The sequence below is a fragment of the Panulirus ornatus genome, chromosome 46 (genome assembly GCF_036320965.1).
Source record: "Panulirus ornatus isolate Po-2019 chromosome 46, ASM3632096v1, whole genome shotgun sequence".
Lineage (NCBI taxonomy): Eukaryota > Metazoa > Arthropoda > Malacostraca > Decapoda > Palinuridae > Panulirus > Panulirus ornatus.
Window position 1 is genome coordinate 2,570,499 of NC_092269.1, and position 14,342 is coordinate 2,584,840.

Below are 14,342 nucleotides of genomic sequence, written 5' to 3' on the forward strand. Positions count from 1 at the left end.
AGAGAGAGAGAGAGAGAGAGATGGTAAAGGGGGCGGGTCCCCACAGCACTGGGGGCGTGGGTAGACAGGGCGGGGCAGTGGAACGGGCCCCAGGGAAGGGGGGGGGGGGCGCCCCACCCCTGCTCCATGATAATAAGGAAGAAAACGGGCGGCCGGCGTTAGCAGCGGAGGGCGCGCGCGCACGCGTGGGGCGTCGTCGGGAGCAGCGGCGGCGGCGGGACCCGCGCGTAGAAGGGCGTGGGCGTGCCACCGGCCAGCCCCACGTGCCACGCCCACAATACCTTCCCATAACACTCACAACAACTTCCCCCCCCCCCCCACCCACCCCCCGTGACCACAACTTACACCACCACGTGGAAGCCAAGAATACAACCCCCCCTCCCCTCCCCTCCCCCCTCCCCCCTCCCCCGTAACTACCCATCAGAGGTAATTACCTGCGCACGTATGTACGACCTGGTGATTCAACAGGTGCGGAAAAAAATAAGAATTTTAAATATTCGGGATGGGGAAATAATAGATAGATAGACTGATTGCTAGACAGATTAATAAATAGATAGATAGACTGATATAGATAGATTGATAAATTAATAGATATATATATATATAGATAGATAGACAGATAGTTAAAGATATAGATAGACAGATAGATAGATAGATAGATGGGTTGGTAAGAAGTATATAAATCTTTATAATACAAATACGCAATGCGTAATACGTAAAAGCTTTTTTTGGGGGGTGAGGATTACTTCAAATATACACCGACTATTTAATCCCCCCTCCCCCTCCCCCCCTTCAACGTGCACCTCCCTCAGAAAATAAATCCTCAAGGGAGAGAGGGTGGATTACATCGCGTTCGGGGTGTAATCCCCTTCTCCCCCCCCCCCTTGAGAGCAAAGGATTTGCGTCACAAACAGCGTAAATCCCCCCCATGAGGCACAGGGCGTCCCCGTTTATTGCCACGTCATAAATCGCCTTTGCCGTGGCGAACTTTCGTGTAATCCCTCGACGAGGAGGAGGAGGAGGGAGGGGGGGAGTGAGGGGGGTGTGTGTGAACAACGTAAATCCTGATGAACAGCCCTTGGCATGACCACAATCCCCACTGTGTACGGTGAGGCGGTTAACTTGAATTTCAAATTTGCGGGCGACCGTTAATTTGAATTTTGAATTGAGGGGTGACCGTTAATTTGAATTTTGAATTGAGGGGTGACCGTTAATTTGAATTTTGAATTTCAGGCGACGGTTATTTTGAATTTTGAATTCAAGGCGACGGCTATTCTGATTTTTGAATTGCGGGCGACCGTTAATTTGAATGTTTGAATTGGCGGTAACGATTATTTTGAATTTTGAATTGCGAGCGACCGTTATGTTCGAACTTTTGATTGCGGCCGACCGTAAATTTGAATTTTGAATTCCGAGCAACGGTTCGTTTGAATTTTGAATTTCGATAAACTCCGGTTAAGCAGACCCCGGTTAATAGAGGCGTCGGCTAACAGGAAGTGGACGCATTACATGCGACGTTTACTGTGTAACTTGACAAAACTTTGTACTAATAAACTTACAGATATAACAAGGAACTTTGGAGAGAGAGAGAGAGAGAGAGAGAGAGAGAGAGAGAGAGAGAGAGAGAGAGAGAGAGAGAGAAATTTCAACTTTCCCTTCACAACATTATATATACAACAAAGGCCACAACCCACTAACCTGTTAGACCAGTGTATAATTGGCCCACGAGCACCATTAACGCCTCCCACACGGTTAATCCAGTTAGAGGACCGGATTAACGCCCGGGAATCTAGTTAAAGGACGGGCTAATATACGCATCACTTCATCACCATCTTACCCTTAACGCAGACCAGTCATACGCCGTACGCAAGATAAGCCCACCATATATTTACGGTAAATATTTTCTTTGTTAACATCATGGCCGACCACCACTGCAGGTGGGGGGAAAAAAGGAGAGGAGGGTTGGTTACTCAGGTCCCGTAAGGGTGGGAATCTCCCCGGTGTAAGAGGGACGCCTGAGCCTTACCGACGCGACCTACGTCCGTCGCTGTCGTAGGGTATAGCACTTTATGTGACGTGCGATGGACCTTATCAAACTACCCACCGAACGGGCTCTGGAATTGGCGTGGGCCGGCTGTTGGCGTGGGCCGCGCCGTTGGCGTGGGGCTCGTGTCACTGGGTCTGGCGTGTGTGTGTGTGTGTGTGTGTGTGTGTGTGTGTGTGTGTGTGTGGACCACAAGGTCACCATGAACCCAGACAGGGGGGGGGGGGGGGTCTTGGGCGTGTCAGGCCCAACTGCCACCTTCACCAAGGTGTGGGGGGGAGGGGAGGGGAGGGGGAGGGGGAGGGGAAGGGGAAGGGGAGGGGTGGTCTGTCCCTGTCTGTCTGTCTGTGCCACCTGTCACCACTTAGGTACAGATCTCTCTCTCTCTCTCTCTCTCTCTCTCTCTCTCTCTCTCTCTCTCTCTCTCTCTCTCTCTCTCTCTCTCTCAACAAATCCACAGTGTGTTGTCCACAGTCTTACAATACCACGACCATCTTCAGCCAAGGGAATGGGAGATGAAATGAGGGAAAAAAAAAATACAGAAAACGAGGAGCGGGTTCACCGCTGTCGTCATCAAAGCGTCGGTTACTTACCGAACTTTTAACGGTTCCTTCCCTGGCGGCTCCGCGCGCCTCAATAACCCGAGAGCAGGGGTTCGAATCCCACAATGGTGATAAACCCGTCTGGCGCACTGTACAACATTCCTTACAACGTAATGAAGTTGTAAATGGGTACAGACAGCAATACAGACAGCGACGAATAACTGTGTAACAAGGGGTTACAAAAATGGTTATATACTGAAAGACTCGACTACACCCAAGATACAAACAACCCCCTACACCCCCACCCTCGCCCACCACACAAGCAACAACCATATGTCAACAACCCCCACACGTCATCCTACAACACACAGAACATACACCCACGTCAACACCCACTCAAATGTTCATACCATACACAACCCCGGGGGCAAGAACGTGTACACCCATGGCAACACCCAGCGAAATATACACCCACATCAACGCCCTCCCCCCATACCCTTCCCTCGACAACCCCAGCATTACCATCCCCACCAACACCCACACCAACCCAACCCCCCCCCACACAAAACCACAACCCACCCCCACCAACCCAACCCCCCCCACACAAAACCACAACCCACCCCCACCAACACCCACACCAACCCAACCCCCCCCACAAAACCACAACCCACCCCCACCAACACCCACACCAACCCTACCCCCCCCCACAAAACCACAACCCACCCCCACCAACACCCACACCAACCCTACCCCCCCCCCACAAAACCACAACCCACCCCCACCAACACCCACACCAACCCAACCCCCCCACAAAACCACAATCCACCCCCACCAACACCCACACCAACCCTACCCCCCCCACAAAACCACAACCCACCCCCACCAACACCCACACCAACCCTACCCCCCCCCCACAAAACCACAATCCACCCCCACCAACACCCACACCAACCCTACCCCCCCCCACAAAACCACAACCCACCCCCACCAACACCCACACATCAACACGAACACACACCCCACTCCCCCCCCACCACCCCCACCCCAGCCCATTATACCACACGCTTGAAAAAAAAAAAAGTTACAAAAAAATAACAAAAATAAGACAAACAAAATTTGTAAAACACATTATGTTTGTTATGTTGATGTTGTGAGATCATCTCTCCCACTCATCCCCCTCATTGAAGGCCTCACTGGGCCGTGAAAATTCTCATTTTTCTCATTATTATAAAAAGGAAAAAAAAAAAATTTTTTTTGAGTTAAAAAGATATGTTTTTGTCATTTTATTTTTTTACATATTCCATAAAATGTAACCATTTGACGCAACGCGGGGGTGCAGGGATAGAGGGAGGAGGGGGGGGTTGTATAGTCATTAGGATGGAAAGGAGTATGGAAGCGGGGGGGGGGGGGGGGGGTCTGTCTTCAAGGGCCCTCCTTGCTCCTAAGAAATCTCTACCTTACCCTGTTACTGAGTGGGGAGCAGCTTCGAACCACCAGAAGACCTTAAAAATGGGTCTTAGGATTCAATAATAATGATAACAATAATAATAATAATAATAATAATAATAATAATAATAATAATGATAGTAATAATGATAATAATAATAATAATAATGATAATAATAATAATAATAATAATAATAATAATAATAATAATAATAATAATAATAATTATAATGATACTTATTTCTTATTGGTCGTACCATCGTACGCAAAGGGTCGTACCGTCGTGCTCAAGGGTCGTACCGTCGTGCTCAAAAGGAATAGTTTACATAAAAAAAAAAAAACCAACAGTCCGGGCCAATAAATCTATTTATTCCACACAGTCAGGCACGAGAACTTCTGATAAGTAATTAACAAGCATTTAAACAGGGTGATTATAAGGTTACACTCAACGTACACAAAAGCAAAAACCGTTTAAAACATTTAAAAAACATTAAAGCCTTTTTTCTAAAAGACGTCGAAAGGTTATGCAGATGTGATGTGAATAAATCACTTTAACTACTCCATTACCATTAACAACCCCCCTTTGTTAACTACCCCTACACCATTATAGGTCAAATATCTACAACTGGTGTGTTTAAGGATACTTTAAACCACGTTAAATCACTGAAAGAGGATATTCAACAGTTCATTAAATGGCCTTAGGGTAAATTATAGTGATGATAAACGTGTATAGAAAAAAAAATGGCCTTAGGGACCATTTATTTTCCGACCGTCCCTAAAACTGTGGGACTGACCTTAAAAAGGAATGGGGTTACTTTAAGTATATATACCGTTAAGGGAGCGTGACTCATCTTAGAATGACTTACGGTCGTGACTTACGACTTAGGTTTACGGTTCTGGGCAAGGTACACAAGAGGAAAAATATATATTTCCCGAGCGACGTAAAGTAGCGATTCATACGACGTGTGTCGTACTGGCTGGTCGTACACGTCTGCTGTATGAGGAGGAGGAGACATGCTGGTGTGTTTGTTATGATTTGTAGTTGTGCTTGTGTGTGTTTGTGTGTGTTTTTGTTCGCGTATTTATCCAAATATGTGTGTGTGTGTGTGTGTGTGGGTGCGTGCGTGCGTATGTGTTTACGCAAGCCATATGTACTCACCTGCAAATATTCTAAACACACACACACACACACACACACACACACACGCACAAAGCGCGTGTCATTTCCCCACACGTCATTCATGGCTTTGCTCTGTGTTTCCATTCCAGTAGTCGTACTCCACACCGAAGGAATCCGGTCCAATGATCGGCGTCGGACATCTGGTCCATTAAGATAAGACGCCTCCAGCGTGACGGGTCTGATGCCGTGCCTAGCGGGGGGTGATAGCAGATCTGCAGGCGATATACCGTAGCAGTGGTGGCACTACATGACCCTTCCTGTAGTAGTAGTAGTAGTAGTAGTAGTAGTAGTAGTATCAGCTGTTGTAGGAGGAGGAGGAGGAGGAGTCGTTCGGTCGTGGAAAGGGGGGAGATAGATAGATAGATAGATGGATAGATGAGAGAGAGAGAGAGAGAGAGAGAGAGAGAGAGAGAGAGAGAGAGAAGGGCTTCCAGAGGACAGCCAACTCCTACGCAAGTCCACCTCCCCCCCATCCAGACAGACGCACATTCTCTCTCTCTCTCTCTCTCTCTCTCTCTCTCTCTCTCTCTCTCTCTCTCTCTCTCTCTCTCTCTCTCTCTCGCCGGGGGTGCTCGTATCCGCCCTGTGTTTACTCCCCATTATTAATAATTAATCACACTCCGCCCCACCTCCATTAATCACAGACTGACGCTCAATATAAAAAAAATAAAGAAAACGGGAAGAGAGTGATCATTATCGCTGGTTTACCGAAGATCTGGTTTGACCCCTGGGTGGATTAATAAACTCCCCCCGCTCCCCCACCATTAATCACCTTGCTGATCAATTGATCACCCACGCAAATACTCACAACTTCTGGTCAAGCAGGTACCTGAAGTGATTATAAATGAATCAAGATTAAAATCATCGACGTAAAAGGGGAGTAAAAACTGAACAGGATTCGCATTGCTCCCACTGGTTAATGATGGGGGATCTAATCTTGACGCTACGGGTACACACACACACACACACACACACACACACACATACACACACACACACACACACACACACACACACACACACACACTACCCTATAACAATTCATTACCAAATGACCCCCTTAACTACCTAACGAGGATGATGGTTGTCGCTGGGTGGTGGGACTGACGTCACCACACACCTCTAACAACCTGGTTTAACGAACATCGTTATCCCCGGTGGTTAACGATCATCGTTATCCCCAGTGGTTAACGATCATCGTTACCCCCAGTGGTTAACGATCATCGTTATCCCCAGTGGTTAACGCAAGGGCTTATTCTCCCTCTCCCTCCTCCTCCTCCTCCCTCAGTTTACACACGTGGGAGGGAGATCAGGTCTGCGCCGCGCCCTCCCTCTCTCCCTCGCCCTCCACGCCTCGTGTGTGTCTCTCTATACGATGATTTTCAGGGCAAAGGGAAGACCCTCCCTCCGTTCTTTAGCCCCACCCATACTGTTGCCTCCCTCTCCTCCTTAACCCCACCTCCCTCTCCTCCTCCCCTCATCATCTCCCCTTATACTTGAAGGGGGAGAGGGGGAGGGAGGTCCTGGCCCCGATTGGCCAATCAGGCAAGAGTAAACGACTGCAACGATTAGAAAGAAAAAAAAACGGGAAGGAAAAGTATGAGACACAGAAAACGGAACGAGTGAAGGAGACGGAGCCACGTCTGTCTCCCACCAACGCCTCATCCATCGATCGTAGACTCTGAACTGCTTAATACACACACACACACACACACACACACACACTGCAGACAGCTGGGGGAATGACCACATTAGCGTACAGCCACAGTGGAAGACACCACTGGATCAAACCACACATCCCGAGAGCGTGTACGGAAAGCGTTAACTGAATGACACTAAGGGTAAACGTGGAGAGGGTTGAATCCTTCGCTTCGTAGCGAATTCGCCACAGGAAGATTGGCCAATCCCAGTCACCACACGACTGTTTGAAATGGTTCATGGAGGTTATGTAAGGAGGAATTAACACCACCAAAAGCATGATCAGCAAGCATGGTCAACTGGGTAGTGAGAAAGTGTTATGTAAATGTCGTGTTGGTACAGACTTTGGATTACAAATAACTTTGCTGAATAGCGGTGGTAGTAGTGGTAGTAGGAGTAGTAGTAGTGGTGGTAGTAGTTGTGGTAGAAGTAGTAGTGGTAGTAGTAGTGGTAGTAGTGGTAGTAGTTGTGGTAGAAGTAGTAGTGGTAGTAGTTATGGTAGAAGTAGTAGTGATAGTGGTAGTAGTGGTAGTAGTTGTGGTAGAGGTAGTAGTGGTAGTGGTAGTAGTGGTAGTAGTTGTGGTAGAAGTAGTAGTGGTAGTAGTTATGGTAGAAGTAGTAGTGGTAGTGGTAGTAGTGGTAGTAGTTGTGGTAGAAGTAGTAGTGGTATTGGTAGTAGTGGTAGTAGTTGTGGTAGAAGTAGTAGTAGTAGTAGTAGTAGTAGTAGTAGTAGTAGTAGTAGTAGTAGTAGTAGTAGCAGTAGTAGTAGTAGTAAAATGACAACAACAATAATAATAATAATAATAATAATAATAATAATAATAATAATAACAATCATAATAATAATAATAATAATAATAATAATAATAATAATAATAATAATAATAATAACAATAATAATTATGATAATAATAATAACAACAAGAATACTTCCCACGTATTCCCTGCGTGTCGTAGAAGGCGACTAAAAGGGGAGGGAGCGGGGGGCTGGAAATCTTCCCCTCTCGTTTTTTTTTTAATTTTCCAAAACAAGGAACAGAGAAGGGGGCCAGGTGAGGATATTCCCTCCAAGGCCCAGTCCTCTGTTCTTAACGCTACCTCGCTAACACGGGAAATGGCGAATAGTTTGAAAGAAAGAAAAAGAAAAATAATAACAACAATAATAACAAACGAACCAAAAATGAACACTGAACAAATGAATCCATGACAAAGACAATGGCCAGTTCAAAAACCCATGATTAATACGGAAATAAGAAGAGGTAATTACGGGTCACATTCGCACATCAACAGCTACAAAAGTAATCAGTCTGTATTTTCTGTAATGACAATACACAAGTGCAAAACGGACGTGCTCGTTTAACAAAGACAACGAGGGAGGTTAACGAACTGTGGGAGAATGCGTTGAAAGTAGCGAACCCACACGTCACTTTTCTTTCTTTCTTGCATTCAGTTTTTAATCATCTCTCTCTCTCTCTCTCTCTCTCTCTCTCTCTCTCTCTCTCTCTCTCTCTCACTCAAGCTGCCCGACACACCACGAACGTGTCTTGTACGAAGCAATATACAAACGGAAGGTACCACACACAACAACGGTAGATCAACAGGAAGGATAGAGTGGCAACAGAAGCGAAAAAAAAGGTAACAGTGGTGAACCACACCATCCATTTTCTATGCATCATCACCGACACTAACCCTTTCTTTTCCAATCACGGTAGACAAACTTGATACTTAATTAATCCTTCCTTTAATCAGACAAAAGCATACATATTACCCGATTAATCTCCCTTCATCAGACAAGCAAACATGCTTCCTAATCCATGGTTCAGAGATATCCACAACACCACATCAAATTCTTGCCTTTCTCTCACCATGAGAGATAACTGTCTTGTTGGTGGATGTGGGCGGAAATGGGCGGCTTCTGCTGCACGCGCCCACACACCCAGGTGCATTTATATAATATAATATAATCCTAATATAATAATATGATCATAATTTAAAATAATTAGAATATATTAATATAATCATATAATTATATAATATAATATATATATAATCATAATATAATTATATAATATATATAATATAATCATATAATAATATAATCATTATATAATCATAATATAATACAATATATAATATAACATAATATCTTGCTCATCTTAACCCTAGCAAAAATCTTTTGATACAATTTCGTCTTCCTCCATTCAACACGCAGCAGCAACCAACCACCTCATCCCCCAAGCCCCTGCCAAACGAGACGGGGAAATTCCCTCTCTCTCTCTCTCTCTCTCTCTCTCTCTCTCTCTCTCTCTCTCTCTCTCTCTCTCTCTCTCTCTCTCATTCACAAGTCCCGGCTCACAACGGACTCTAATCATGGAAGCTGAATCGCAAACCTCTTACACTATTTTTTCATTTTTCTTTTCATGGGACGTCGTCTGCTCTGACAGAATTAATTAAATTTCTGACATTTCAGATCACATGATTATGGACACAAGTAACGTGTATAATTCAAAAGGTAATTTGGTTTAACGAACGTGAAACAGTACATAGAAAATAAGTGTCTAAATATTTTCATTATCTTTAAATATGGATACCACCCCAGCATCACATCTTCGTTACGTTTTTTATGAAGGAAGTGATGTAGCAGACGATGCTAGGCTAGAAAGCTAAATTAGTATGCAACGCTCGCATAGCATACATCGCTAGCTTCGCATATGTACATACAGCTAACTAGACTTTATGTATCCAAATGTAATCCATATTACATAAAACTTTCAATAGTTAGGTAACCGACCTATGTTACTTTAGCAATGAGTAATACGTTACCATTTACCGCCAGACAATATAGAAATGACATATAACGTTTATAACAACACAACAACAACAAAAGCAGTTATGTGTCGTTGTTCACACAAGCATCACATCCGGGACATACAAATCGTTTTCTATCACATTCCATTATTGACTAACCCATCAAAGGTGATGGGAACTTATACACAGTTCAAAAGAGGTGAATATCAACATAAAACCAGCAAATAAACCGAATCTAGAAACAATTTCCCCGATGACATATTATTTCTATGATTACAACAGTTGTAAGAGAACTATGGGTATGTAAATGTGGTTGTTTAAATGGCAGGTGAGGGAGGAAATCACCATGCGGGAGGGAACTATGGAATGGCCTCATAGCCTCCCTGGTACTTACCTTAATGATGCCATGCGCGACCCACTCGACAATAATCATGAGAACAGCTTAAACCACACTTAGCGTATGTGTTCATACCTTCAGTATTCCATGATGGTTTCAAACAAGTAAAATACATATTCTATTACAAATAACAGAAATTTAGAAGCTTCACTTCCATAGAAAATACACAATACAATAAAAACACATAATTCTGCTCGAAACACTACAGAACACGAGTAAAATAAGTATAAAATTGTAATACTTACGAGCCTTCTAGGCACAGGAGCAAAATTGTAATAGTTTACGTTCATTCCAGGAGTGACCGTTTTCTCTGTCCTAAAGCCTCAGAGAAAACGGACATCTCTCCGGCAATAAAGGGGTAACTTGTACTTACCCTTGCTTTCTGCGTCTGCTTGAGTCCGATGGCTGGTTGGCTGCGGTTACTCTGAAATATATAATCAGCCTCAATAAGGAATAATAAATTAACAAAATAATTCCATATATTTTCAAGATAGAACCACAAAAACTACATTACGAAGCAGCAAAATAAAATACCAGGGACAAGTGTAAGCATATTGACAACTTTCAAGTGAGATACACATTAATAAATATACAAAAAAAATGTACACAAAAAGAAATATACATCGAATAATATTACACTTCATCAAAAAAATAGATCTCAGCATTGCAGCCGTAATTGGAATATAGACAACTCAATCAAAAACGTAAACAAGGATACAATATTAATTACATAATTAAAAAATCGAACAAGCACCAAAAATAAGCAAAGAGGAAAAATAAAACGGAAATAAACGGATTATTTTTGATTATATTTGCGCTCTCGGGGAAAATGAATTACATTAAACAAACATGCTTCAATTTAATTAGGTGAGTATTGAAATAAATTTGGCGAAGTATATGAGTGGCAGGGTATGAGGTATGAGGGGTGGTGTGAGGTGTGAGGCTGGGAATAATGATGTATGAGTCGTGCTGTGATGGACATGACGTATGGGTCATACTGTAATGGGCATGACGCATGTGTCATACTGTAATGGGCATGACGCATGGGTCATGCTGTAATGTACATGAAGTATAGGCCATGCTGTAAGGGGCATGACGTACAGGCCATGCTGTAAAGGGCATGACGTATGGGTCATGCTGTAAGAGACACAACACTATGAGGGTCATGCTGTACGTAGGGCATCATGATGTATGGGGGGCGGGGCGGGGCAAGACCCATGCTGTACGAATCATACATGTAAGAGGGGTGGTCATCATGCTTTATGCTGTATGCTGCACGAGGGCATGAGTCCCCACCTCTTGAGGCTTGCGCACGCTGAACCGTCTTGCCCTTGGCGGAGGTGGCGGGGGCGGGAGAGTGAACGAGTTGTACATGGAGTTCGGACGTGACCCCGACGAGGACTTGGGCGACGTGGAGGCCGAGGAGAGCGGCGTGGTCTCCCGCAGGTCGGTGTGCGACCTGGACGAGGCCCGGGCCAGGCTGAGGGCGTGGTAGCGAGTATGCAAGTTGGACGCGGGGCCCAGGGCCATCGCGCCGCCGAAGAACCCCTCTTGCTCCTGCCCGCCGACGATGTTCGGCGACAGCGGCGGGATGAAGGAGCTCAGGTCGAAGGGCGGCGGCCTGTGGCCGGGCCTCGGGGACGAAGGCAGCGACGGGAGGTGCGTGATGTCTTGCAGGACGGCGTCTAGTGGCTGGAGGGACGGGTGGACCGGTGCCCAAGACGGGGCGCGTAGTTCCTCCGGGGGCTGCATGGTGCTGAGCAGCATCTGGTGGGGGTAGGCCGACCCCAGGCGACACACGCCCCAGTGCTGGTCCCGCTCGTCGCCCGCGTACCTGAAGAAGGAGGTGGCGCGGTCGTGCGTGAAGGCTGCGGCCGCCGCCGCGCCCGTCGCCGCCGCAGGGCCGTGCGACCACGGGTGCTGGAAGGTCTCCTTGGGCGGCAGCGAGGGGTCGGTCGGCAGGGGAACGTTGTAGGCGGAAGACTGCGGCAGGGCGTGCGGGTGGCGCCGCTGGAGGCTCTGCGTCTGCGTCTGCGGCTCCTGCGGCTTGTCGCGCGCGCCCTCCGTCACCAGGTGGAACGGGTGGGAGTGTCGCCGGTGCTGTGAGGGTGACGACTGCAGCTGCCTGATGGGCGTCTCTATGGGCGAGAACTTAGACTCGTCTTTCTTCTCCTTTTTGATGAGGACCGGCTGAGGCGGAGCGTCCCTCTGCTGCTGCTGCTGCTGCTGCGCCGCAGACTTGTCCTGCTTGAAGGGTTGGCCGCCGGGGTTGAGGGCCCCCCGCAGTAACACCTTGTACCCGCAACCATCGCAGTGGCCGTGTGAGGAAAGCTTCCAGCACCCACACAGACCCGCCATTATCAACACAGAAAAAGGGGGGAGGGAGGAAGAGATCCCTGATGATTCTGGCTGCGATGAGTGAGGTGCTGGAGCCCTAAGGGAAAGGCTCCTCAGACCCAAGGGCTCCCCGAAAAGGTGGTGGTGGTGGAGGAGGGGGAGGAGGAGGAGTAGGAGGAGGAAGAGGAGGAGGAGGAGGAGGAGGAGTAGTGTCGTTCGAGCCGTCGTGACGTCCCCATACAGCACCGCAAGACCCGCCACCGTACCACCACCTCCGTCGCCACCCACCGCCACCCGCCGCCCATCACCGCTGCCGCCCGCCGCCCCCTACCGATCATCAGGAGGCTCAGGTCTCCAGGTCCGGTGGTGGTCGACTACTCATCCAGCGGTTGATCACGTGACCTGCCCCTCCAACAAAAAAAAAAAACACAAACACAATCCTTCGTCGACAGTTAGATAATTTCCAGTTCCATTGGCTCTCGTGGACGTGAGAGGCAGGGGTGAGGGGTGGTCACACGTAATCCTTCACCTCAGTATATTCCATCAAGATTCACTTTAAAAAAAAGAAAGAGAGAGTTTGTCTTCACAGCACAACCTCTTGTCTCTCGTATAACACATCTATAACCAATGCTGAAATCAAAATCATATCAGTTATACACATAAGATATTAGATATATCTGCTATTACACCAAAACACAATATACCTCGTGCTTGAGACCTGGTTTTCAGACACACACACACACACACACACACACACACACACACAGAGGCACAGCGGCCAAAAGTCAACACCTGCGGGCCCATTTTCTACACTCATCTCAGGAGATGGATTCAACACCATCAACAGAAGCCGGTCGCTTCCACGCCAAAACTCTCCTAAGCCACATTTAGGGCTAGTGATAAATACATTACCATCTAAGGCTAAAAAAAATATATATGCATATACATCATTTATATGAATTTATATTAGCAGATAAGTAAGGTTTACTGGGAGACTGTGTAGTCATTGGTACCTGCTGTGGCAATGTATATGTCATCTCAGATCATCAACAGAACAGTGTAAGTGTGAACTCCCGGAGAATCCGGGGGTTGTGACCACCCTGCGGCGTGGCGGTGGTGTGGGAAACGTGTTAACGCAAGTGACCCTCTCTCTCTCTCTCTCTCTCTCTCTCTCTCTCTCTCTCTCTCTCTCTCTCTCTCTCTCTCTCTCTCTCCGCTATGCAAACCCACCACCACCCACCACCAGCACCACCACTACCACAGGGCTAATAGTACGCAAGAAGACCTGTTAATCTGATGTTGTGCTCCCTCCTCCCCGCCCTGTGTGTGTGTGTGTATATATACACATCTGGGAATCGCCCTCTGTCTACAACACGACGCACTAACACGGCGATGAACGTGTGTGTGTGTGTGTGTGTGTGTGTGTGTGTGTGTGTGTGTGTGTTTCCAGGACCCCCGGTCCGTGGTTCCTTGCGTCTTCCAGCCTCTCGGCCGGATGGGCCTTCCTAGGGCGCCCGCCCTTGCTTCCTCCTCAACATCTCGCGTCGTGACGTCAGCCTCGCCCTCCCTGATGCGTCTCTGGTCGACAGTGGCCTCGCCTCCCGCGCCCTCAGAACGCCGGGGCTAATTACGGAAACCCCGGTAACGCTTCCAGGATGAAGTATATTCCAGCAGGTCTTCAAACATCAGCGAATTGAAGCGGCTGGGTGGATTCCCAGGCGCCCGCTCCCTGGAAGTGCGCAGTCTCGGAGTGAATTTGCTAGAATGTGGGAGATAAAGGGCGTTCCAGGCGGCACAGGAGGGAAGAATAGGGCTTCCAGGCAGGGGAGGGTGGCAAGAAGAGGCGTTCCAGGAAATGCTGGAAGAATAGGGATGGCGTTCAACGTGCAG

The 14,342-nt window shown here is 47.1% G+C and overlaps 1 protein-coding gene across 8 annotated transcripts in view; it reads right to left on the minus strand.

Annotated features, from left to right (window-relative positions):
* The window catches only part of LOC139763049 (ras-GEF domain-containing family member 1B-like), a 731,513-nt gene that overhangs the window by 547,885 nt on the left and 169,286 nt on the right, over positions 1-14,342 (minus strand). For 5 of the 8 annotated variants that reach the window (XM_071688625.1, XM_071688624.1, XM_071688619.1 and 2 more), the window contains one exon: positions 10,489-10,539. In XM_071688625.1, the coding sequence (XP_071544726.1) occupies positions 10,489-10,539 (51 nt within the window). Of the gene's footprint in view, positions 1-10,488; positions 10,540-11,411; positions 13,083-14,342 lie in introns of all 8 variants that reach the window. The other 3 variants (XM_071688615.1, XM_071688614.1, XM_071688616.1) reach the window with 1 other exon arrangement.